General features: G+C 40.1%; 1 protein-coding gene across 9 annotated transcripts in view; it reads left to right on the forward strand.

Moving 5' to 3' along the window:
• FMNL2 (formin like 2) overlaps positions 1 to 26,009 on the forward strand; it is a 332,826-nt gene that overhangs the window by 177,673 nt on the left and 129,144 nt on the right. For all 9 annotated transcript variants that reach the window (XR_015146274.1, XR_015146277.1, XM_086353586.1 and 6 more), the window contains exon 2: positions 13,858 to 13,941. Coding sequence is in view for 7 of the 9 variants with exons in the window: in XM_086353549.1 (XP_086209675.1) it covers positions 13,858 to 13,941 (84 nt within the window). In the remaining 2 variants the exon portion in view is untranslated. The remainder of the gene's footprint in view (positions 1 to 13,857; positions 13,942 to 26,009) is intronic.

Here is a 26,009-nt window from a genome sequence, read left to right on the forward strand (position 1 = left end):
CACTCATCTGATGTTTACTTTTCATAGCCCCCTACTGTATAAAGCCTCTCCTGTCAGGCTCCTCCGGAAATACTCCCGGAGTAGATAGCATCCTTATTTTACAAGCAAGGAAATTAAAGATAAAAACAATTAAGGGCTTTCCTGGTGGCTCAGTGGTAAAGAATTTGCCTGCCAATGAAGGAGATATGGGTTCAGTTCCTGATCTGGGGAAGATCCCACGTGCCGCAGAACAACTCATCCCGTGCCCCATCCCTACTGAGCTTGTGCTTTAAAGCCCGGGAGCAGTGACTACTGAAGCTCGTGCACTCTAGAGTCCATGCTCCGTAACTAAAGAGGCCTGCCCATTGCAACTAGAGAGTAGCCCCTGCTCACCACAGCTAGAGAAAAGCCCACACAGAGACCCAGCACAGCCAAAAATAAATAAATAAATACAATTATAATTTTAAAAAAGTTAAGTGTCTTGCTAGTGAACATACAGCAAGGAGGTTCACATCTAGGATATAAACTCAAGTTCTATTTTTTTTTTTTTAAACTCTGAAGGCCAGAATATTTGTCCCCAGTCACAGCTTCTCCTGTAGCTACCACACTGCTGTCCCTGGATCTCCTGCTGTGAGGGGTACATGTATTTCATGGTGATCCTAGCAGGGAGGTTCTTTTGTCCTCGTTTTCAGAAGTGGATGCTGATACTTAGAGAGTTTTGTTACGTGCCAAGATGAACTGCTAGTAACTGGAATTTGAACCTAGGCCTTAGTCATTCCAGCCACAAAGCTTATCGTTGTAATCCGTAGGGATGACCAGAAAACATTGTGAAAATCTTAAAGAGTCTTTCTCAGAGTCATTAAAGAAAGATTAAGTTATGATAATATGGCTTTTGTGTTAATATATTTTGATAAATCCTATTCATTTTAAAATCATGCATGGTATGTGCGGCACCTCTCTATTAAACAATGTCTTTATTGGCCAACCATGTGGAATGACAGAGAATATTTTGTGCTTACTATTTATAAATATATGTACAGAGGAGAACGGGTGGATGAATGGACCTATTTGTCAGTGGGCCTGCGAGCTAGGACGGAGCCCTGCAGGCAAAAAGGCCCGCAGACCCCCAAGCTAGGGATGTGTGTGGAGGGCTAGGTTTCAGGATCGGGTTATAACAGTTCATTTAGGTCTACATTCTACAGGGTTAATGGTGATAACATTTGGACAGTGGGAAAGGATACTATTATTATTTTTTGTTATACTTGTCTGTGTTTTCTTATTTTCTAAACATATGAAGATTAAATTGTATTCTAAAAATAAGACTTCACTGCAAAAAAAAATTTCATTTAGGAAGTAAAGTACTAGGTAGTTTTTAAGTCACAAATTGAATGTTCTCTTGATCCTGTCACTTCTTCTTAAAGCTTAATATCCAGCAGTGGTTCATGCACACTGGAGTTCATGTGGAGTTGAATTTCTCTCTGGAAGAAGACAAATCCAAATCAGAGCTGCACTCCAAGCTGGCCACTTCTTTGGGTGGAGGTTCCTGGATGAACTGTATTGCTTTACCCCTGGGATTCTTAGGACTTGAACTTGAGATTTACTTTGCAGTAGGATAAATTGGTTCATGGTGACCTCGGTATGGTGGATCTGCTGTCAGGAGAGCAGAGTTGTTACAGAACGTAAGAATGCAAAGATTAAATGGCCATTGTCCTATTCTGGCATTTTTCCAAATACTTGTAGCTCTCTTGGAGAAGCAGAACACTGCCATGTAGGAAACAGAAAAGTGTTTACATCCAGAACATTGTTGAGGGGGTGTGCTGAGTTCAGCAGCCAGGGTCACGTCTCCCAGGCCTACTGTTGTGGTTTACTCAGCTGAGAAGCACAGGGCTTCAGTGCAGTCGGATCCTTCCCAGCCCTGCCCCTCCACTTTGTCATCTCTCTCTTGCTTGTGTGCTTTTCCCTCCTTTTTTCTTGCACACACCATGTCTAGCACTTAGAACCAAGAAGTGCACACCCTGGGGCCTGCTTCCCCAAACTCATTCTCTGTAACTGTAGGTGTTTGCTTTCCCTGAAAGGTGTTTGATTCTTGTTTTGCTCTGCCTGGTACATGCAATCCAAATGTGACCGTTTTTCCTCATTTTAGTCTGAGACCAGACCATGCATTTAGGTAGCACTTTATGCCTTGAACATATCACTGTATGGTGAGAATATAAAACCAGGGATAATTCCAGTGGCTTGGATTGTATTTTATATTCTCCTAGTTAGAAACAGCGAAGATTGAAAACCTACAATCCCAACGAGATACCACTTGCTCAGGTATCTGAGAGTTCATGTTTGTAATATACGATTTAGTTCAGCTGTTTAATAAAAATTCCTTTATTTAATGCCATAATTGTTTTGCAGTACATGTGTAAAATCTAAAATGCCATGTACCAAACATCAGGAGATATTGTTTTGGCTGGTACATTGGGAGTGTTTACTTAACTCATGAATGTTTTACCAACTGTTTCATGTGTCTGCCTTAATTGTGGTGGAATTCAGCTATCGAATATGTTGTAGTTAATTTGAACTTGGTATCTTCAATTCTCAAAAATGTTTTTACATAGAGAATTTTATGTCAGAGGATGTTAATGTTTATCCAAAATCTAGAACCCGTTCACTGGATTTTGGCTCTGTGCCAGCAAACAGCATTTGAATGTATTTGCTCTCCTATTGTCAAATGATTGACCATTAAGCATTAAATGTGGCCTCTTGTGTAACTCCCCATCTGATTACACAAGTGTGTGCAGGTGGACACTGCTCTTGGAATAGCAATTGGCAGACAGATGTAAACAACTGTTTTGAGTTCCAGAGCATGTCAGGGAATCAGACATCAGGTCTCCAAAGGAAATCAGATATGAGGTTTGAAAGAGATTGAATGTTTCTTTCCATTTATTCCCTTTCTGTTTGATTATGGTTATTGTTGTTCAGTCACTCAGTCGTGTCCAACTCTTTGCAACCCCATGAACTCCAGCATGCTAGACTTCCCTGTCCTTCACTGTCTCCCATAGTTTGCTCAAACTCATGTTCATTGATTTGGTGATGCCATCCAACCATCTCATTTTCTGTCCTCTACTTTTCCTCCTGCCCTCAATCTTTCCCAGCATCAGAGTCTTTTCTAATGAGTTGGCTCTTTGCATCAGGTGGCCAATTATTGGCACTTCAGCATCAGTCCTTCCAATGAATATTCAGGGTTGATTTCCTTTAGGATTGACTGGTTTGATCTCCTTGCTGTCCAAGGGACTCTCAAGAATTTTCTCTAGCACCACAGTTTGAAAGCATCAATTTTTTGGCACTCAGCCTTCTTTATGGTTCCAGCTCTCAAGAATCTGTATTTCAGGAGCTGGCATGATGGCCAGAGGAGGGATATGTGGTTTTGGCATCTTTGGATGTTGAATCACTCAAGCTAGCGGTATAGGGAGTAGCAGAAAAATGAGCCATGGGAAAAGCTGGCATTGCCTACTATAGCTATGCCCTCCTGTTCTGTAGGTAGCATGGACTCTTCCTTCCACTTTACCCATATTCATGATGCTCTGGCCATGCAATTAAATAAGATAATTGTATATATATACATAATCAACCCTGTTCATTCTCATTTGCAAAGAGTAGTGAAAGTGTGATGAAAGTATGGGAATTCTTTGGTTGTGCAATGGTTAGCACTCCACACTTCACTGCAAGGGGCACCGGTTCCATCCCTGGTCAGGGAATTAATATCTTTTAAATTACCCGCCAGGCTTCCCTGGTGGCTTGGTGGTAAAGAATCCACCTGCCAGTGCAGGAGACTCAAGTATGGTCTCTGGATACGGAAGACCCCCTGGAGGAGGGCATGGCACCCACTCCAGTATTCTTGCCTGGAGAATCCCATGGACAGAGGAGCCTGGTGGGCTACAGTCCTTGGGGTCGTAAGAGAGTCAGACCCGACAGTGACTAAACAGCAGCAACAAGCCACACAGCATGGCCCCCCAAACAAAACACACCAGTTATTTGCAAGCAACTTTGTGAAGTTTTTGGTTTTAATTTGTGTTCATTGGTAAAAACAAATATGGAAGTTTCTACAGGTTTATAATTTTACAGATAAAATGAATTGTTTTCTGACTATAAAGCCCCAAGTCAAGGAAGAATGGTGGAGACAGTGCTGGTACTTATTACTATGGTATAAGGAAACTTGTGTAGTCGGGAAGGATGGAGGCTTACTAAGTAGGAGGGGAGCATAATAGTAATTCCATGTATTCTTTAAAATGATAATAGCAAGAGGAACAATGTCACAGGCTCCCCAGGTGGCTCAGTGGTAAAGAATCCTCCTGCCAGTGCAGGAGACACAGGACACGGGCCTCGAGTTTGATCCCTGGGTAGGGAAGATCCCCGGAGAAGGCAATGGCAACCCACTCCAGTACTCTTGCCTGGAAAATCCATGGACAGAGGAGCCTGGTGGGCTGCAGTCCATGGGGTCTCGAAGAGTCGGACATGACTGAGCGACTTCACTTTCACTTTTCACTTTCACGCATTGGAGAAGGAAATGGCAACCCACTCCAGTGTTCTTGCCTGGAGAATCCCAGGGACGGCGGAACCTGGTGGGCTGCCATCTGTGGGGTCGCACAGAGTTGGACACGACTGAAGCAACTTAGCAGCAGTGATAGGGAAGATCCCATGGAGCAGGAAATGGCAGCCCACTCCAGTGTTCTTGCCTGGGAAATCTCATGGACAGAGGAGCCCAGTGGGCTACAGCACATGGAGTCACAGAGAGACGGACATGACATAGCCACTGAGCACCCACACAACAATATCAAACATGTACTGAATGGAGGACTTTGTGCTAACTACTCTACATACATTATTTTATTGGATTTTCTAAAATATATATGCTTACACTTACGTACACACACAACAGATATAAGTGGGCTTTCATTCTCGATAGTGGAAAACGAGTAGAAGACATGTTGGCCCAGATTTTTTTTCTGTCTGGTAATAACCAGTTAAATGAATTTGAACACAGCCTTCATTTTTTGGAGTCAGTTTGGTCACCTCTGAAAAAAACAGAAGAAGACTAAAATATCACAAGCTTGTGTTCTAGTTCTGTACTTTTTAGACTATAAAAAAGTTATGGAGGAGTCCTTTTTATTTAGCTCAGTCCTTAAAGAAAACCTTCCAAGAAAATGGGCTGTAACTAAAATTGTGAATGGGAGACTGGGGAGCTGTCTCATTCTCACAGCTTCCCTGGAAAGGACAGCTCTCCAGTCAGATTGCATTCTTAAGATGTAACTAGACCAGGAGCAGACCAATTTCTCCTACTGTGGGCTTCACTGGCAAAGGAATGATGTTAATACCTCAATGATTAAATAAGAATAACAGTGACAGTGAAAGATGACTGACTGATGATTTGCTTTGGGGAACTATTTGGCTAGCTGCCGGAGACCTGTGCCAGGAAAGAAGTGGACTATATTTCAGCAGCATCCTCTAGGCTAGGAGGATATTAAAATTTAGGATGTCAGGTAGTTGTTTGGAACAAGAATAGAGGGCATGGAAGGAAATGGCTTTGAGGTTAGCTAAACAGAGGGGCGGGTCACTTATTGAATTTTCAACCACCCAGATGTTGCAATTCTAAGTGAACTCATAGGAGAATTGATGCATTATTTAGCATCAAGTGACTCAACTTGATGTCCCAATAATAATACAAGGAAAAATGGTGATCTGGGAAGAATTAACAGAGGAGGAACCACCCTTTACCTAGTGTGAGTTGAGGACCCAACGCCTGGCTTTTTTTTTTTTTTTTTTTTCTTTTTTAAAGACGTTTCCTTGGCTGATGACTTACCATTGCCTGCCTAGTAAGTTTGAAATTCTGTGCTGTGTCCAGGGCCCTGCCTTTCTAACTTGGTCTAACATGACCCACTCTCCTTATCCTCTGATCTGTTCTATGTAGTTCACAGTCCTCTGCCCTTTGTATTCATGCTTCTATTCACCTAAAATAATGAGAATGATAAGATCTAGGGAGTGCTTTCCATGTACTTACTCTCTGTTAGGTATAAGCGTTATCCAATTTGATTTTCCTCACACTTCACGAGGTGGGTAGTAGCATTACTACCACCATCATCCTTCTCATCACCACCACCATCTCCCTTTTTTTTTTTAAGTGAGGAAGCTGAGGTTTAGTTTAAATAATGTACCTGAGATTGCCTATTCATGAGTAGCGGAGTTAGGACTGCAACCCATGTGACCCATCCTCAGAGGCCAAATATTAAAAACCAGATCATGCCATTAAATGGCATTCTTTATGCTTTCCCCACACTCCCAAGATCAGTCCATAGCATTTCTTGCTTTCCTTAACAAAAAGCAATGGCTTTTTGTCTGCAGTTTGGTTGTGTTACCTAACATGTGCAGTTGTGTGTTGTGGATTTATCTTCTCTTCTTCTGGGTCATTGAAGTGCAAGTTTACCTTATATTGGTATCTCTGCCTTCATTTGATGTTTAACAGGGTTTAGGAGGTGACTGTTGAATTGACATAGTACCTGGCTAGCTAAAGATTTGACCCAGTAACTTTTTGGTGGGGAAGGGGTTCTAGTTTATATTATATTTTTAAAGAAATTGAAGAATTCTATTAAAGTGCCAGTATTTTGTCTGAAAATGGTAATAGCTTATTAAAAATAGTGATAAATATGTGCATTTTCACCTTACTCTTGCACATAATGACTATGTCTCTGGTATTCAGGTAGGATTGTTGAGTTGGTTCACTGAGGTCAGATTTTAGAAACATTATAGCTTAAGTGTCATGGAAAGAAGGTGATCATACAGACCTCTTTTTTGAGCCTTGGAATCTGTCACCTATCTCCTGCATGGAAGAGCTACTTAACCGCCTTGCCCTTTAGTTTCCTTCTCTGTTAAATGGAGAAGATAATACCTGCTTGTCAGGATTTTAAAGTGGATTAAATTGGATAATGAAGGCAAAGAGCCTAAGGGTTTGAGATGTATCAGACCATTAATAAATGGTCCATCTTATTGGTTTTAACCCTTAGCTTTGATTCTGATCTTCAGTTTTTGAATTTCACTTACTGGCTTTTTCAGCTTTGCTTTTTGGTTCGAGTTGTGTGGCTGCACATCACCAATAATAAGTGATACAAGTCTGGGTTGAGGTCTAGATAGTCTAGTTCCAACTGTGACTATAGTTAACACCACTGAACTGTACACTTACACATGGTTAAAAAAAAGCAAATTTTCTGTTATGTGTTTTTTGTTTTGTTTTTTTTAGCTCATGTTCAAAGAAACATAATGGTTCCTTCTTTTAAGTTGCTGTAAAATGTTTGTACCTTTATCATTCAAGAACTGTCAGCGATTGTCTTAGCCTTCTCTCTAGTAACATCTTTTGCCTCCTTCCATCAGCACTGCTGCTTATGAAGTGTATGCAGGTGGTTGTGTAAGAGCAGAGTTTCTGTTTAGAATCTGGTGACTTAATACTTGAAAGCTTTAATTTAGAGATTATAAGAACAAAAGTATATTACATAAGGTGTATTGGAGATAATTCACTGTCACTCCTGTGTCTGCATGTTACTGTGGATTTCTCAACAGGAGCCTTGAAGATATCGGGGGAAAAGAAGATCTTTTGCAAGGTTTCGTTGTTCCCATGAATCCAGGGCAAGAGCTGAGACCAGAAAACTCTATTCCTAAGGCTTGGGTTTATCTGGTTCTGAATGGTTTGGGAACTTTCATTCTTCTCTGTGTTGTATATGATAATCTATAAGTATCACTTCTAATGTATAGACTCTTATAGACTCTCTTAACCATAATTTCTCCATGAAATACCCAGAAACTTGCATAATGTGTTGTTATCTAGTTATTAAATCTTCCATTTTTAAAATATTCTGAGATGGAAAGTGAATTTAAAAACAATATCTACCATAAAGGTAACTACCCCTTTCATTTGTCAATTAGTTGCTAAGTCATGTCCAACTCTTTGCAAGTCCTATGGACTGTAGCCCGCCAGGCCCCTCTGTCCATGGGATTGTCCAGGCAAGAATACCGGAGTGGTTGCCATTTCCTTCTCCAGGCGATCTTCAAGACCCAGGGATCGAACCTGCATCTCCTACATAGGCGGATTCTTTACCACTGTGCCACCTGGGAAGCCCCTAAGGAACTTTTGGATTAGACTAATTATTACAGTTGATACTGATTTGAATTTACTGGCAACAAAACAAAGTTCAGGTTCCATGGATTATTATATGTGGCAGAAGGATGTGTAAAATATTTTTCCTTTTAAGGAAATGTTGCTAGAATTGAACTTGATTTGTTACCCCATGAATTCCTGTTTGGAAGGTAATTACTAATAAGTAATAGACATTATCATTGAGCTTTTATAAGAAAAAAGTCTCTTTAGTTTGTAGACTTTGTCAGTAGCTAAAGCATAAATGCTAAATCAGTGAAGATATTGTCAGACTGAATAATATGAGTTAGCTTGCTTTTCATTGATTCAGCAGCTTGTTGAGTGCCTCCTGTTTGCCTTGTACTGTATCTGATTTGGGGATTAACAAAAGAAATTATCCTTGAAGTACTTAGTTGGGGAGTGATTTAGATAGGCTCACAGATGATTAAGGCACAGTGTGTGTGGTGCTGTAAAGGAACTCCAGTACTCTCGCCTGGAGAATCCCATGGATGGAGGAGCCTGGTGGGCTGCAGTCCATGGGGTCGCTGAGTAGGACACGACTGAACGACTTCATTTTCACTTTTCACTTTCATGCATTGGAGAAGGAAATGGCAACCCACTCCAGTGTTCTTGCCTGGAGAATCCCAGGGACGGGGGAGCCTGGTGGGCTGCTGTCTATGGGGTTGCACAGAGTTGGACGCGACTGAAGCGACTCAGCAGCAGCAGCATACAGTGTTGTCAGAGCCCAACCAGAGGGTATGTCTTCTTGGAGTAGTTGGCTGAAGGTTCTAATGGTAAATGATATTTGAGCTGATTCTTAAAATTTGCCAGGTGGAATAGAAGGGGACATTCCTTACAGGAAAAAAAAAAAAAAATGGAGAGAAGGAGTGCTCTGTGTTGAGATACCACTAAGTATGTATGAGGTTGAGTTGTCACAGGGGTTAGGACCACTTGGAAGTTGTACGTTTTCTGCCGAATAGAAGGGCAGTCCATTGTTATACAGACAGTAGTGGAGCCTGGAGAGACAGCCAGTGTTGTTCAGTGGCTAAGTTGTGTTAAGACTCTTTGCAACCCCATGGACTGCAGGACACCAGGCCTCCTTGTTCTCTATCTCCCAGAGTTTGCCAAACTCACATCCATTGAGTCGATGAAGTCATCCAACCATCTCATCCTCTGTTGTCCCCTTCTCTTCCTGCCCTCAATTTCTCCCAGCATCAGGGTCTTTTCTAATGAGTGGACTCTTCACATCAGATTCCTCAGAAAACAGCTTGGGCTCTCAGGAGTTACCTGCACAAATGTTTAGTTTGGATTCCCAAGGCCTGCCCTATACAGCTCAAAAGGAATGAATGCATTCTCAGAAAGTCTAAGGGCAGTTCTTGCCAGCTAATCACAACATCCCTGAACTTTAACCAGGCCTCTGTGGAGGGTCTGATTTTAAATGGAGCTGCTTCCTCACAGTCCTTATAGATTTATTAAGCTGGGTAATGTATACCTGAACTGCTCAGAGGCTTGACCTGGTTAAGGGTTGATTTTAAATGCTTGGTGAATGATTACCGAGTGTGTGTTTTTATGTGTGGGTGCTGATGATAACTAGTTCTCAGGTTCAGAAAGACTTAGGACTCTTCTCATTCAGAAAGATGCAGACCTTTCTTCTGACCTTCAGAACTGTACATCTACCTGACTGCTTGAGTGTTTTCTTGGATGTTTCTTAGCTATCATATACCTAACCAGTTAGGGCCATTTAGAGATCTTATTCTTCACCTCCTCCTCCAGATCCTTGCCACCTTTGCAGCGTGCCCCTCTTAAACAGACCACCGTTCACCTAGTGACTCAAGGTAGAAACCAGGTGTTAACACTCAACATTCTCCCTCAGCCCTTAAGTCTATCCAGTCAGTTTCACATACTATTTCTGACACCTATCCACCTGCTTCAGTCGAGATCTCACCTGCCTTGTCCCAGCCTACCGGCATTCATTCGAACTACTGCCCTGGCTGCTGCCGTTCATTTGAACTACTCTCAACTGGTCCCCCTGATTGCATTTGTGCTGCTTCTAATCAGTTGTCCATAAAGCACCCATGATAATCTTTGTAAAACATAACCTGATTATGTCATCTCATGCTTACAAGCCTTCACTGGTTTCTCATTGCACTGTAGAGCAAAGGAAAAGTATTGACTCCAGTCCTACATGGCTGGACATGGCCCAGCCTTGACTCACCTCTCCCACTTTATCTTTCCCTCATTTCCTCTCTTGTTTTCTCTCCAGCCATGTTGACTCACTTTCAGCTTTGATTTATCCAGCTGTTCCTTACCTTAGCATCTTTCCCCTGTTTTCTCTGCCCAGAACACTGCCATCCACTCTTTACCTGACTCACCTTTTCTCATTTCTGGAACTTAACCTTAATTGTTATCTTTTCCTTAGGAAGTCTTTCCAGATGTTGTTGTTGTTCAGTCACTCAGTCATGTCTGTCTCTTTGCGACTCCATGGACTTCAGCATGCCAGGCTTCCCTGTCCTTCAGTATCTCCAGGAGTTTGCTCAAACTCATGCCCATTGAGTCAATGATGCCATCCAACCATCTCATCCTCTGTCGTCCCCTTCTCATCGTGCCTTCATTCTTTCCCAGCACCAGGGTCCTTCCCATGAATCAGCTCTTTGCATCAGGTGGCCAAAGAATTCAGCTTCAGCATCAGTCCTTCCAATGAAAATTCAGGGTTGATTTCCTTTAGGATGGACTGGTTTGATCTCCTTTCTGTCCATGGTATTCTTAGGAGTCTTTTTCAGCACCACAGTTTGAAGACATCAATTCTTTGGCTCTCAGCCTTTTTTATGGTACAGGTCTCACATCCGTACATGATGACTAGAAAAACCATAGCTTTTCCATGCTCTCTGTCCATGGACTTCTTCAGGCAAGAATTGCCTTCTGCAGGGGATCTTCCCAACCCAGGGATCAAACCCAGGTCTCCTGCATTGCAGGCAGATTCTTTACCATCTGAGCCACCAGGGAAGCCCTCTTTGCAGATAGTTCAGTCTATAAGTTGCCTTCTGATAATCTCTAACAGGACTTCTCAGAGTTTGAGAAGATTAGTTTGTTTCACCTTCATCTCATTGGAATATGATGCCCCATGGAGGCTCTATCTGTTAGGGTCCCCACTGTGCTGTGGAGCACAGTGCTTGTACTAGGGTGGTGCTTCCTAAACATTTGAATGAAGGACTGTTTTATTAAAAGAAAAGTTGATCCAGAAAGGATTATCTTGGCTTTCTCTTTGCAGTAACAACAGGGCCTGCATCTAATTTCCGTATCACTATTTGCATACTGCTTCTGCGTGATTGTCTTGTGGAGTACTAACAGAAAGTCAGTTATTTGCCATTCTACTTTGATGCCACCCCCCCCCCCCCGAAAAAAAAAAGCCTGGCATTTTTACTGTTTGTCCTTGGAGTCCAACAGACTAAGTTTAGGTCCTGTTTTCTTCTGTAAAGAAGTCTAACCTTGAGTAAGCATTCCTAGGCCTGTTTTCTCATTTGTAAAATTGGGGAAGTTATATCTATCCCATGGGCTTGTTACGAAGATGAAATTATGCATACAGAGTGCCCATACAGTGCTCAGCACCTTGTAGGAGTTTTGGTATTCATTGTGTTACCGCTTTGTATCACGAGAGGTTAATAAAGACTCGGGGAAAAAAACTCATTGATCTACCTTCTAATCTTATTGTTCATATTTAATGCACACCCAGGGGTACTAACATGAGGGTCAAAATCAGTTTAAGAGGAAATAATCTATCTCTTGGGTGCAAATAAGCAATTATGGGCTGGTTATTTAATGATCAATAATGTTGGGCTCCCTCAGAAAGACACGTATGGAATTCTCCTTTGCTTTATCTCAGGGGTGGTTGTTGAATATTATAAAAGTGTAATTGCCAATAAATACAAGTAGTTATTTTCTGTTTTACTTGAAGTAGATATTCCATAGAGATAGGCCATATGAAAATATTTTTCCCATTTTAGATATTTTTATGGAGAAACCTTGGTAGTATCATTGAAAACTCTGGAGTCTAAAGATTTTCTAATAATGTTGTAAGCTTTGGGGTTATTAAAAAATTAATATTCTGAAAAAGGTTATTAGACTCAAATTGATAAGTGGTACATATCTACTACCTCCTTATGCACATTAGTCTGGATACTAGATTGAGCTTTGGGGAAAATGCTTCAGTTATATCAGTCAAAATCATCAAAGGTTAATTGTCTGCTATTAAGTCAGAATAACTCACCCACCCTCGGCTCTATTAAATTTGTTTTCCTGGATGACATGAGACAATAATAGTGGCAAGGGGAACCATTTCTCTGTAAGTCCAAGTCCTCCAGAGAGCTAGGGATTTGAGCATTATAAGTTCAAGACCTCTACATTTGTCTACTCAAATATTGACCCAGGCAAGGGGCTATATTATTTATTATGAGCCAGATATGATTTAGAGTGTTGATACAAGGGATTAGATGGGACAGTTAATATATGAAATTAGTTGAATATTTGGCTCAGTTGTTTAAAGCATGGGAACTTTAGGGAGACCAGGGGAAAAGGTAGGAATTTCTTCTGGGGCTCTCTCTTTCTGACATGCTCCATGCCCAAGTATCTTGAAATCACATCAGACCCAAGACAAGTATCTTGAAAATGTATATGATTGGTTATTTGGGACATTGACTAATGTGTATGTATCTGAGTGTGTCCTTAGTTGCTCAGTCGTGTCCATGTCTTTGCGGACCCCATGGACTGCAGCCCGCTAGGTTCCTCTGTCCATGGGGATTCTCCAGGCAAGAATACTAGAGTGAGTAGCTGTGCCGTCCTCTAGTGGATCTTCCCAACCCAGGGATCAAACCCAGGTCTCCTGCATTGCAGGCAGATTCTTTACTGACTGAGCCACCAGGGAAGCCCTAGGAAAATTACCATCAACACTATAGAAAGTGTGCTCTATTAATGGAGGAGGGTTTCATGAAGTCTGATGTCTGGACATCTTTTAGCTCATGATCCATTTCTCACTGCAAACCCCATTTCTCAGATAAATTGAAAGTAGAGGTTACTGATATTAACCTATGTCATGAAGGAGTGCTGTCCTCTCACAGAGGGGACAAAAACTGGTTGCATTGTTTTTTTCTCTTCTTTCATCTGTTCCCTTACTCATAGTCTATCAAAGCGAGTCAAAGTTGATGTTATTGATGTTATCTATCAATGGTTCTGTTCGTTGAGTTTTCTTTTAGTGTTTTCTGTTCTGTGTCTGGTGGGGCTGTAGTACTTCAAAAGGAATTGGGAGCAAATTTTGATAAGGATATAACAAAATCAAGTTCCCACTGTTCAAAATGGAAGACTCTTATCCCTGGAAAAGAAAATTGGGACAGTACCTTCTCAATAACCTCTGGTGCTTTGTTGAGAAGACTGGGAGCCGGCTATTAAGTGAAGAAGTAATTACTTTTGCTGAAATGCAAATCTGTAGTTCAGAGCAGACCACCCCAGTGTCCCAACATAGGACTTCAGAGCCTGTCTCCTCCCATTCAAGCAATTTGATATTTAAATGACTTGTATAGGGTATTTCTATTTCATCAGATGCTAGGAGTTGAAGTCATTAAAGAACCATAGTAGTATTCTTTGGCCTGCCCATGAGTGGCCTGTTATTCTTGTTGTGAGATGTGACATATTTCTTTCTTTTTTTTTTTTTTTTCTTACAGAATGCTATGAACCTACCCCCTGACAAAGCCAGGTTGCTGCGGCAGTATGACAATGAGAAAAAGTGGGAACTGATCTGTGATCAGGTAAGAAACACTGATGCTTTTTGAACACATAGAGAAGAGAACCAGATTTATACCCTAAATATATCAGACTTTTTCCAAGAGATACATGGATTTCTGTTTTGTGATTTGCCTTCCTGTTTCTCATGACCAAAGAAAAAGTTAGAAAAAGACATTTTAGTCTTGCATTATCTTAATTCTCGATTTTTAAATGATTTTCATGTAAAATTTCTGATAAATCTGGTCAAGTGGTCAAATCAAATGTAGCTGATCTGTTTTTCTATTTATCTTGCATAGCAGTTTATGCTTCTTGAATAATTCAGGTTCTCTAATTTAGATGGCTTTTCTTTTCATGTGTGTTGATACATATTGATGCCAGAAGGTGAATTGTTTATAAAGAGATGTTACTTAGGCTGATAAAAAAATTATTTCATATTTTGGCAAATCTCCAGCAGGTGTTTTTATCATTAATTCATAACAAATTTATACTCTTCAGAGGGATATAAAATAAAAAGGGAAATTCTCCATTTTCTTTCTCTCTACCCTCCAAATTCTGCATTTTAGAGGTCCACTGGTAAGACTGAAGTATCTCCGTCTAGTTTGTTTTTGTTTTTTAGAAACAATATGTGAATACCCACGAATACTCTTCTGTATCTTGATATTTTCATCAGTATACATGTCCTTACCACATTCTTTTTAAATGTTACATACTATTCTGCTGTAATTGGTAGTAATTTTGGGGGTACTTCACTCCTGGGCTAGGTACCAGCTAGTTATTTCAAGTCTAGAAGGCTTACCCTCTAAAGTTAGACTGTGTATATTATGTATTAGCTCTTTGACTTTGTGCCATGAATGTCTTCATGGGGTAGTGCCCCTCTCTGCAACCCCTGCCACCCTGGAAATTCCTGGGAGTGTTGTAATTCCTAACTCAGCTCCCTTGGGTCTCTGCTGCGGGACAGATTGTGGGGAGCAGAGGCATTTTCTGTTCCTCAAAGGTAGAGGGTCCATGTTCCCTAAGGAATAGATGTCTGCAGTTCTCATGGAGCGTCTTGAAGCACCCATTGTGTGTTGTTTCACTTTAGCTCCTGAACTAAAAGAGGATGAGGACGCCATCCTCTCTTCTCCATGCTATATTGAGCCCTACGAGTAGATAGAGGCTGAAGAGAAAGCTTATTGCCTAGGATCATGAGGCAAAAGAATAAAATTTTACAGATATAATCTTCTTCCTTAAGACTTAACTTTCAATAAACATTACCTAAGTCTATTATTGCCAGGAAAAATGATTGCCAGGAAATATGCTAGTGAACAAATAGTATAGTGATAATTAGTATAAAGGAAAGGTAACCACACAAATGAGAGAGATCCAAGGCAGGGGGTTAGAAATCCTGGGTATGACAGGAAGCCTAGAGCACAGGCAAAGGAAGGTTGTCTGGGGAGGTGGTTTCTGTCTCCAGCGTACCGGAAAGGAAAGCCTGTTGGTGACGGACGTTTCTAATACCTGTGCTCCTCTCAGTCCATAAGTAGCTTCATAGAGTTGGTGGTGAGGTCTGGTGGGGATCTTGAGACAGGGGAGTAACAAGTCAGTTATCTTAATGTTTCTGAGTTTCAAATTCTCCAAGTTCAGGTTGTTATTTCCCTTCAATGTTAATATGCCAGGGTGTGGATGATTGAGCTACTTTATCCGTTCCTCTCTGGTGGTCAGTCTCACACATGCTGACAGCTGCAAACGGAAGTGGCTCTGTCAGTTGTGAAGTGGCGTATGTGATTTGTTAAAAATAGTGAAATGATCACAAGTATTACTGCCACTAACCAACATTTAGTAAGCAGATTTTCTTCATAAGAGTTTTGTGTTAAATCTTGAAAGCAGTCATACTCATTAGTATCTCCATTTGACATACAGGGAAACTGAAACTTAGAGATTAAATCATTGCCAAAGGTCACATGGCTGTTATGTGGTAAAGGGGTGTACAAGTCTGACCCTGGAGAATATGCGCATTCTGGGGGCTGTTCCCTTAACCACTAGCTCTTTACTTCCTTCCTTATAATGTGCTAAAGTGTGTGAATGGTATACTAAAAATAAATGTAAAAATACATGTTATCTCTATTTCTCCAACTTGCATTCTGGTATGCTTTTCTGACAGCAAGAGGAAGCTGGGAGTTGTAAGACAGGCACTGAGCCACCATTATGGTGAACTTTCATTTTTGGTTAACTGTTGGTTATTGTGGGAATTATGGCCAGCAGAAAACTGGACTTCCTGTCACATATAGGTAACCCATTAGTATGTCACATACATGAATTCTGTTTCTTCTATGTATGTTTGTGAGGTGAAGGATAAAAACCATGAGTTTAGAGCATTCATAATGTAGTATTTATATGGCAAATATAATGCGTTGGTATTTGTTGACTATCTGTTATTGACAGAATTTATGTCATATGTATTTATGGTACCTATCTATATCTGTCAATGGTACCTAATCTGATAGACACTCAAAATACATTTGCTTTTGTGATTTCATTTATATGAAATCTCCAGAATAGAAAAACTCACTGAGACAGAAAGTAGATTAATGGTTGCCATAGCCTGGGAGTGGGGGATGGGCAGTAACTGCTAATGTGTGCTGGTTCCTTTTTAGTGTGACAAAACTCACAGCAAATTACATAGTGTTGGGAATTACATAGTGTGATGATTGCATGGTCTTGTGAATATATTAAGATTATACACTTTAAAAGTGTGAATTTTATGATATGTGAATCACGCCTCAAAAGAGACATTTGCTTAAAGCAACCAGAGATAGGGAAAAAAGAGGTGTGGAAAACTCAAGAGAAATAACTAAATGGGTGGATTTTCTTTGGATCCTAATCTGAACAAACCAACTGTAAAAAGACTTAGAGAAAATTTGGGATATTTGACTTGTGACTCCAAAGTAATTATGAGATGATTCCAAGAAATTATCATTGACTTTGTTGGGCTTTGGCATTGGATTAAATAAGGATCCGTCTTTATTTTTAAAAAATGGTGTACTAATATAGGGGTGAAATTATATGACTAAGACTTTTCTATAAAAAACTTCATCAAAAAAATGGTGTGTAAAGGAAATTTGGGAAAATCTTTAGTTGAATCTTGGTGGAATATGTTAGATTATAGTATAATCTCAACTTTTGTGAATTTTTGAACATGTATAATACAACATTTAAAAACAAAGATATTCGCTATTTTAATGATCTTCATTTTTCCCCGTCATCTGTAAAATGTAGTTAATACTAACATTCTTAAACTATTTTGAAGATTGGAGGTATGTATATAAAGTACAAAGACTAACCCTGGACATATAGTAAGTGCCTCATAAATGGTGTGGCTGCTTTTGCTGCTGCTGAGCAGCCCAGGTATTAAGTATTGGACCCATGATTATTTTTAGTGTCAATTTGTCTTCAAAAAATTCAGGAAAATTTACTGTGTTCAATCAGTCCTCATGTTCTACAAGTATACGATTTAAACACATGGCAGATGATGCAGTCAGGAAAAGCCATAGCTATAGATTTTCAGTCCAAGAAAATATCAAGGTGAACTTCTGTTTTGTGAAGTCTTAAAACAATGACCATGGTGTTTTATCATTGCTGCCTGATGCACAAGCCATTCTCTGGACCCTGAGGCTTTGTGCAGAATAGCATACTAAATACAAATGATAGTTTTATTTCTTTTAAAGCAAAAAATGAAGATATATTATCTGTTATTTTAAAATACATGTTATAGGCAAGGTGTGAAAAGTGAAATTGGATATTAAAGAAATTTAATTCTGAAAGGAAGAATGTGAACATGAGTGTTGGAGGACCTAGGGAGAGGTTACTTCAGGTTTTAGTCCTATGAAAAATTATTACGTGGACACTGTGAGTCATGGAACTGGTCATGTTTCTCCTTTTTTACCCTTGGCTGCCAGAATGCTCAGAGCTAGGTTTGTGGTCAGCTCTCACCCAGCATACAGTATCTTGGTGGGCTGTGTTCTATTTGCCAGTCTTATCTCATGGCTTCATCAAATTTTTGCTGCCCCCGTTTTTCCTCCACACTGATTTCCTCACTTACAAAAAATATTGTATGAAGCTGTAAAGTTTGATAAACTTTCTTTTTGAACAAGATGAACATAAAACATATCCAATTATTACTGAATAAAAATTATGTTGTCACGGATAATAACTTTAAAATTTTCTATCTGCTGTGGGCATTGTGCAGATCTACTGTTTTCCTTTAGGAAGTGTATACAGAGGGTCAGAATAAATGTCTTATCGTGATTCAGCTTCGAATTCCGTTGAATACAATTCACCATTTTGTTGGAATCATCAATTTTTTCATACTTTCAGGTGGTTGCAACAGGCTGTCACTTATTTTATAAGTCTTTGGATAGTTCTCTTCCACCAAGAGGCTTCCCTGGTAGCTCAGCTGGTAAAGAATCAGCTTGCAAGGTAGAAGACCCCAGTTTGATTCCTGGGTCAGGAAGATCCCCTGAGAAGGGATAGGCTACCCACTCCAGTATTCTTGGGCTTCCCTGGTGGCTCAGATGGTAAAGAATCCTCCTGCAATGCTGGAGACCCGAGTTCATTCCCTAGGTTGGGAAGACCCTCTGGAGGAGGGCATGGCAACCAACTCCAGTATTCCTGCCTGGAGAATCCCAATGGACAGAGGAACCTGTCAGGCTACATACAGTCCATGGGGTCACAAAGAGTCAGACATGACTGAGCAACTAAACACAGCTTCCACCAAGAGCGACTAAAAACACGGCTTCCACCTATTCAAGGGAATGGGCCATGTTTATTGGTACATCTCCACCACCTGGCTTAGTGCTTACTGAAAGTGTGTTGAATGAAAGAGAGAATAGCTAAATAATGTTTGGGGGACAGTGGACAAGAAAGAAGAGAAGGCAGGAGGAAGAAGGTAGAAACGGCAGCTTGGAAGTATAGATTTGCTGTTTCTTTATCCTTTTCGCCTTCCTCTACCTGTTCATGTAATTTGCTTGTGATAAGTGAAACTAAACTTCATTGCTTAATTCTGGAAACTTTAGTAAAGAGGGCAAGGTGCCTGATGTATATAAGGAGGAGTTTATATGGGCATGTCTGTGATGAAGCTCTATCTCCGCCTCCCATGGTCAACTGAAAATCCAGTTCTCTGGCTGGTTTCAGGAGCAAAGAGAGTAAATCTCAAAGAGTTTTCAACAGTAACAGTATTTCAGCAGTATCCATTAGTCCTTTCCTAGAATTACTGCATAAATGTGAAGATGACCTGAACTTAACCAACATCACCTAGGTCTCAGAGGTTAGAAATGGGAAAACCATATAACTCTGGTCTGAGTGGGAAGATAGAAGCTGAGAAAAGAGAGGCTTTTCTTTTGGATTTTGGATGGTGGTAGGTGAATGCCAGAGAAGTTATTTCTGTGCTGTAGTCAGCAGGCAGAGGACTCAGTGAGGGCAATGAGCTAGTTTTATTATAGCCTGAGATGACAATGTGAGAGTAAAAAGCTGGACATGTTGAGTTCTTGTGGCAACTGCACACAAAACTACAAGCTGTGTAGCAGTAAGAGATCTTTCTCATTGGTCTTTTTACCTGGACAGAGAGGGAAAGCCCTTGCTCATGCTCCTGTGCTTCCTAACCACAGACCCTCTGCTCCCTAAACACAGACCTTGTGCTCCCTAAACTCAGATCCTATGCTGTACTGGTTGGCTTTGGGGTCTTGACTATTTCCCACGCTTGAAGGGTGGAGGCTGCACATACGGACCTTAGAGATCTGGATGAACTTAAGACTTTAAGATTATTATATGTGGAAGGGTTGTTAGAAGTCATTTATTTTAAGCCACTCTTTAAATATTTCTACTAGAAAAGTTACATGCTTGTCAAAGAAAAGAAAATTTAACTGTACTGGATCATATGAAGTAAAGCAGAAGTCCGTTTGCCTTTCCTTTCTGTTCACCTAACTTACTTTATAGTTGATGAAGTGGAGGCTCAAAAATATAAATGACATGGCCAGTGCCAAGGGCACTCTGGCTACTTAGACAAGAACACCAATTCCAAGCTCCAGTCATGAGCCTTTTTAGTTATTAGGGACCTGGAAATAATACATTAAAACAAACATTGTGGTGGGTAAGGGGCTATCACCAAGGCTTCATTCTTTGGCTTCTCAGGCGATACTGGTGTAGAAGGGGCATGATCTATAGAACTTAGTGGTGGTGGTGGACTTGGTTCATAAATTTCCTCTGCTGGGTAAGTGGAAGTGGTCAAAAATTCAGGACCTTGCAGATGACTAATACTGATGGGTATAGATTCCGTGAATGTATATAATCCTGTCTCCAAAATGTTAGCAGTACCACACCTGAGCTGGGTTAGAAAGCTTTCCTGTGACTTTGCTGGAGGCCACACAATTTTGTTTTTTGTGGGGGGCGAGGAAGGGAGAGTTGATTTGGCACAGCTCTACCTTGCCCCCTAATGGCTGGCTCTTGCTTGGCATTATAACCTAGCAAGAGACAGGGGTCTTTCCTTACTTTGCTTGTATAGAATGATATGGGAGAAGGAGATTAAAAACAAAAACAAAAAAGGGGAGAGTGAAGAAGTGGCAGGAAATCATACCCACTTAGACTCAGCTTCCTGTGTTTAGCACTTCAGGGAGATTAGATTGCAGCTCTCCAGGCTTGGCATGTGTCCTGGTCAGGAATGGGGAAGGTCCTTCCTCCCACTCAGCAGGTGCTGAGCCAGGCCAATGGCTCTAAGGTGCTCCAGTGTGCTAAGATACTCTACTGCACAAAGGTACTCGAGTGTACTCAGATACGCCAGTATGGTGAGAGTAATTTTCCCTTTTAAAAAATAAGTTTATTTATTTTTAATTGGAGGATAATTGCTTTATAACGTTGTCTTGGTCCCTGCCATACATCAGTGTGAATCAGCCCTAAGTATACATAGGCCCCCTCCTTCTTGAACCTACCTCCCTCCAACCTCACATCCCACCCCACCCCCTGGTTGTCACAGAGCACCAGATTTGAGCTCCCTGCATCATACAGCAAATTCCCATTGGCTGTCTATTTTACATAGGGTAATGGACATGTTTCAGTGCTACTCTCCCAATTCATCACATCCTCTCTCTCCCCCACTGTGTCCACAATCCGCTCACCACATCTGCATCTCCATTGCTGCATTGCATCTAGGTTCATCAGTGCCCTCTCTCTAGATTCCATATATATGTGTTAGGTAGCTTTTTTTTTTTTTTTTTAAATTGGAGGCTAATTACAATATTGTCGTGGTTTTTGCCATGCATTGACATGAATCAGTCACGGGTGTACATGTGTTCCCCCATCCCAAACCTTCCTCCCATCTCCCTCCCCATCCCATCCCTCTGGGTCATCCCAGTGCACTGGTTTTGAGTGCCCTGTTTCATGCATGGAACTTGGACTGGTCATCTGTTTCACCTATGGTAATGTACATGTTTCAATGCTATTCTCTCAAGTCATCCCACCCTCGCTTTCTCCCACGGAGTCCAAAAGTCTGTTCTTTACATCTGTGTCTCTTTTGCTGTCTTGCACATAGGATCATCATTACCATCTTTCTAAATTCCATATGTATGCATTAATGTACTGTGTTGGTGTTTTTCTTTCTGACTTACTTCACTCTGTATAATAGGCTCCAGTTTCATCCACATCATTAGAACTGACTCAAATGTGTTCTTTTTAACAGCTGAATTCTGCTGTGTATATGTACCACAACTTTCTTATCCATTCGTCTGCTGGTGGACATATAGGTTTCTTCCATGTCCTAGCTATTGTAAACAGTACTGCAGTGAACATTGGGTTACACTTGCCTCTTTCAATTCTGGTTTCCTTGATGTGTATGCCCAGCAACAGGATTGCTGGGTCATATGGCAGTTTTGTTTCCAGTTTTTTAAGGAACATCCACATTGTTCTCCATAGTGGTTGTACTAGTTTGCATTCCCATCAAGAGTGTAAGAGGGTTCCCTTTTCTCTGCACCCTCTCCAGCATTTACTGTTTGTAGACTTTTTGATGACAACCATTTTGACCAATGTGAGATGGTACCTCATTGTGGTTTTGATTTGCATTTCTCTGATAATGAGTGATGTTGAGCATCTTTTCATGTGTGTCTTAGCCATCTGTATGTTTTCTTTGGAGAAATGTCTGTTTAGTTCTTTGGCCCATTTTTTGATTGGGTCATTTATTTTTCTGGTATTGAGCTGCTTATATATTTTGGAGATTAATTCTTTGGCAGTTGTTTCATTTGCTATTATTTTCTTCCATTCAAAAGGCTGTCTTTTCTTGTCTTGCTTATAGTTTCCTTCATTGTGCAAAAGCTTTTAAATTTAATTAAGTCCCATTTATTTTTGCTTTTATTTTCATTACTCTGGGAGGTGGGTCATAGAGGATCTAGCTGTGATTTACGTCAGAGAGTAATCTATGTTTTCCTCTAGGAATTTTATAGTATCTGGTCTTGCATTTAGATCTTTAATCCATTTTGAGTTTATTTTTGTGTATGGTGTTAGAAAGTGTTCTAGTTTTATTCTTTTACAGCTGATTGACCAGTTTTCCCAGCACTACTTGTTAAAGAGATTGTCTTTTCTCCATTGTATATTTTTGCCTCCTTTGTCAAAGATAAGGTGTCCATAGGTGGATGGATTCATCTCTGGGCTTTCTATTTTGTTCCATTGATCTATATTTCTGTCTTTGTGCCAGTACCATACTGATGACTGTAGCTTTGTAGTATAGTATGAAGTCAGGCAGGTATATTCCTCTAGTTTCATTCTTTCTCAAGATTGCTTTGGCTATTCGAGGTTTTTTTGTGTTTCCATACAGGTTGTGAAATTATTTGTTCTAGTTCTGTGAAAAATACCGTTGGTAGCTTGATAGGGATTGCATTGAATCTATAGATTGCTTTGGGTAGTATACTCATTTTCACTATATTGATTCTTCCGATCCATGAACATGGTATATTTCGCCATCTATTTGTATCATCTTTGATTTCTTTCATCAGTGTTTTATAACTTTCTATATATAGGTCTTTTGTTTCTTTAGGTAAATTTATTTCTAAGTATTTTATTCTTTTCATTGCAATGGGATTGTTTCCTTAATTTCTCTTTCTGTTTTCTCATTGTTAGTGTATAGGAATGCAAGGGATTTCTATGTATTAATTTTATATCTTGCAGCTTTACCATGCTCTCTTGTCTTTTTTAACACAACTGATCCTTACCATTTGAATGTATTTAATCATTAAGAATATAATTCTTTTTAAACCCTTCACTTAATTTCTAGTACTATTTATTTTGAAATACAAGGAAGTTACTTACTGGATAACTTATTAAGCCACTTTGCCACTAGAGTCAAATTTCCTAAAATATTGAAGAGCGTACATATATCTTTTTTTTTTTTTCAACTATTCGTGTTTCTGTGAGCCAGTTAGAGCTCTTCTGTGCTAGGTAAGCAAATATTACTGGATACCAGTAAATGATTTCTTATGGATCATCAGATTCCAGATCATGAGGGTTTGTCTTTGGAGCCCCAGGGGAATTAAATGAGGAGTGATGAGAAAGGGTGGGAAGGATGGGTTGTAGCCTGCTTCAGTGGCAGCTGCCAGGTTAGTCATTGGAACAGCATATGGATGACAGAGGATGAGATGGTTGGATGGCATCACTGAATCAACAGACATGAGTTTGAGCAAACTCTTGGAGACAATGAAAGACAAGGAAGTCTGGTGTGCTGCAGTCCATGGGGTCACAAAGAGTTGGACATGACTTAGTGACTGAACAACAGTAGATAGCATACTCAGTGGAATAGAAGCTGAGGGAAAAGATAGTGGGGCAGCCACAGTCTTCCCCTTGCTCTGTTCCCTCTCTTCTTGCTCCAAGACTCTAGGTTTAATCTGCCTTAAACCTCCATCCCCAAGTTCCAGGCTTTGATTCTGTATTTAGTACCACTCACTTCATTGAGGCTTTCATCTGTCTCCTCAGCAGACAGCCATCTCCTCTGCCTCTCCCCCTTGATTCCTCTGGCTCACTGACATTATTACTGTATTTAATGTTATTTGGTGTTAAATTGTTTGAATTTCTACTATATTTCCCAAATCCTGTGATGTGTTGAAATGCTGTTTATTTCAAAATCATTCTAGGTTTTGGGATCTGTTTCATTCATTTTAAAGTCTGTCTTTCAAAAAAAAAATAAAGTCTGTCTTTCAAACCCTTAATATTTTTCTTTTACCGTTTTGGTTGTTTGGTCTTGCTCTTCTGTGTAATCCTTGTTTTGACTATGCATTAGTTGGATTTTTGGGGTTTTTTTTTCTAGTTTACCTTAAAAATTCACTGTACATCTTATAAAAATGAGAATTTTCTCTTGTATACAAATAAAGTCATCACAATTAAAATGAATAAGTAATTTCTTAATAGCATCTACTGCCCAATTCATATTTCACAGTTTTCTTAATATTCTTCCCACCTGGTTTTGTTCAAATGAAAATCTAGTCCAGAATCAGGCACACATTGCATCTAGTGGTTATGTTCTTTGTTTCTTTCAATCTAGAACAGAGTTTTATTCATGATGCTCATATAGTAAAGTGACCAGGTAAGCCATTTTGTAGAAGGTTTTGTTTCCTGCATTTACCTGGTTGATGAGGTGTCTGAGCTCCTGAATTTCCTGTTAACTAGAAGTTAGTTGTAAAGATATGGTAGATTGGTGCTGAACATCTTTTGACTGGAATATGAGACAAATAATGTATCTCACCATTAGATAATAAAGGTCAAAGAAGCAGATGAAAACCTAATTTCTCTGTTGTATGTTTTCTCCTCATGCAGAAAGGAATCTGTGGGCTGTTATTTTGGCATCACATGTCCATCTTGTTACCTGTCAGCCTTGAACCTCATGAGTTTTAAAATCAATTACCAATTTTTGGCTGAATCAGTTGCATTAAGAGTTGTAAGAAGGCTCTGTAACAACCTGGAGGGGTGGGAGGGAAGGTTCAAAAGGGAGGAGACATATGTATACCTATGGTTAATTCATGTTGATGTATTGCAGAAACCAGTACAGTATGTAAAGCAATTATCCTTCAATTAAAAATAAATAAATTTAAGAAAAAAATTTTTTAAAAAAAGACTTGCAAGAAGAAAGCTCTGAGTTTTTAAAATTTTATTTCCCTTCAACATTAAGCTAGCACCTAGTGTTTGATCTGGTATTCGTTTACCCTGGAATATAATGATCCCTGTAATTCTTTCCCTCAATCATCATTTCTCACAGTAAATCATTAGTTTGATACCTCAAAAGGTGACAAATGAGTTCTCTTTGGCTTCCTTTTATGAATAGCATTGTGAAGCCATGGATTTTCATAGTCAGTGTATTTCAGTCATTAGGGCTTGTTGAGGTCCTTTAATGGACCAGAACCTGGTGGTCCGGAGTTGACTGATAAGAAAGTAAAGGAGAGACAAAAAGGCTGATATTCCTTGGTTTACGCAGAAAGCCAATAAAGCCCCTGCATGGGGCTTGCTCTGTTCACGAAGGCCTCAGACTCCCTCTCAATGGGGTGAAGGTGCAGAGCACCTTCTCGAGAGGGTCTTAGAAACCTGGGCAGGAAAGTGAACTCAGAGAGCTTCTGCGCTCCAGGGGATCAACCTGAAAAAGAGAGGGAGAGAGAGAGAGAGAAAGAAAGAGAAAGAAAGACATGGGGACCAGAGCTCTGATGGAGCAAAGGTGTTTTAATCAACATGGTGTGGGCATATATACTGTCTTACAAAGTAGTTATTCTCAGCAAAGATAAAGATTAAAATTCCAGACTTACAAAACATAGGCAATCCATATTGAGGAGAGAGATTTGTAAACAATCACTTTTACTGTATGGTTCATAAAAAGGAAGAGGGTACTTATCACCATATAGAAAAACTAATGAAGGAAATACCTGGATTCCTCAGTCCTGGGAGAGGCTTGCCTCTCCTCTTAATTCCTGAATATTCAGGAATTAATAAGGAGCTGAGAATTCCTGACAGATCCAAAACAGCACACAGGAAGCGTCCTGTTAAATGCTTCCTGACAGGGCTTTTTTTTTTTTTTTTTTTTTTGAGGCTCACGTTAACA

Source organism: Bos grunniens, chromosome 2, assembly GCF_055505025.1.
Source record: "Bos grunniens cultivar Pamir isolate PY7600 chromosome 2, Bosgru_T2T1.0, whole genome shotgun sequence".
Taxonomy (NCBI): domain Eukaryota; kingdom Metazoa; phylum Chordata; class Mammalia; order Artiodactyla; family Bovidae; genus Bos; species Bos grunniens.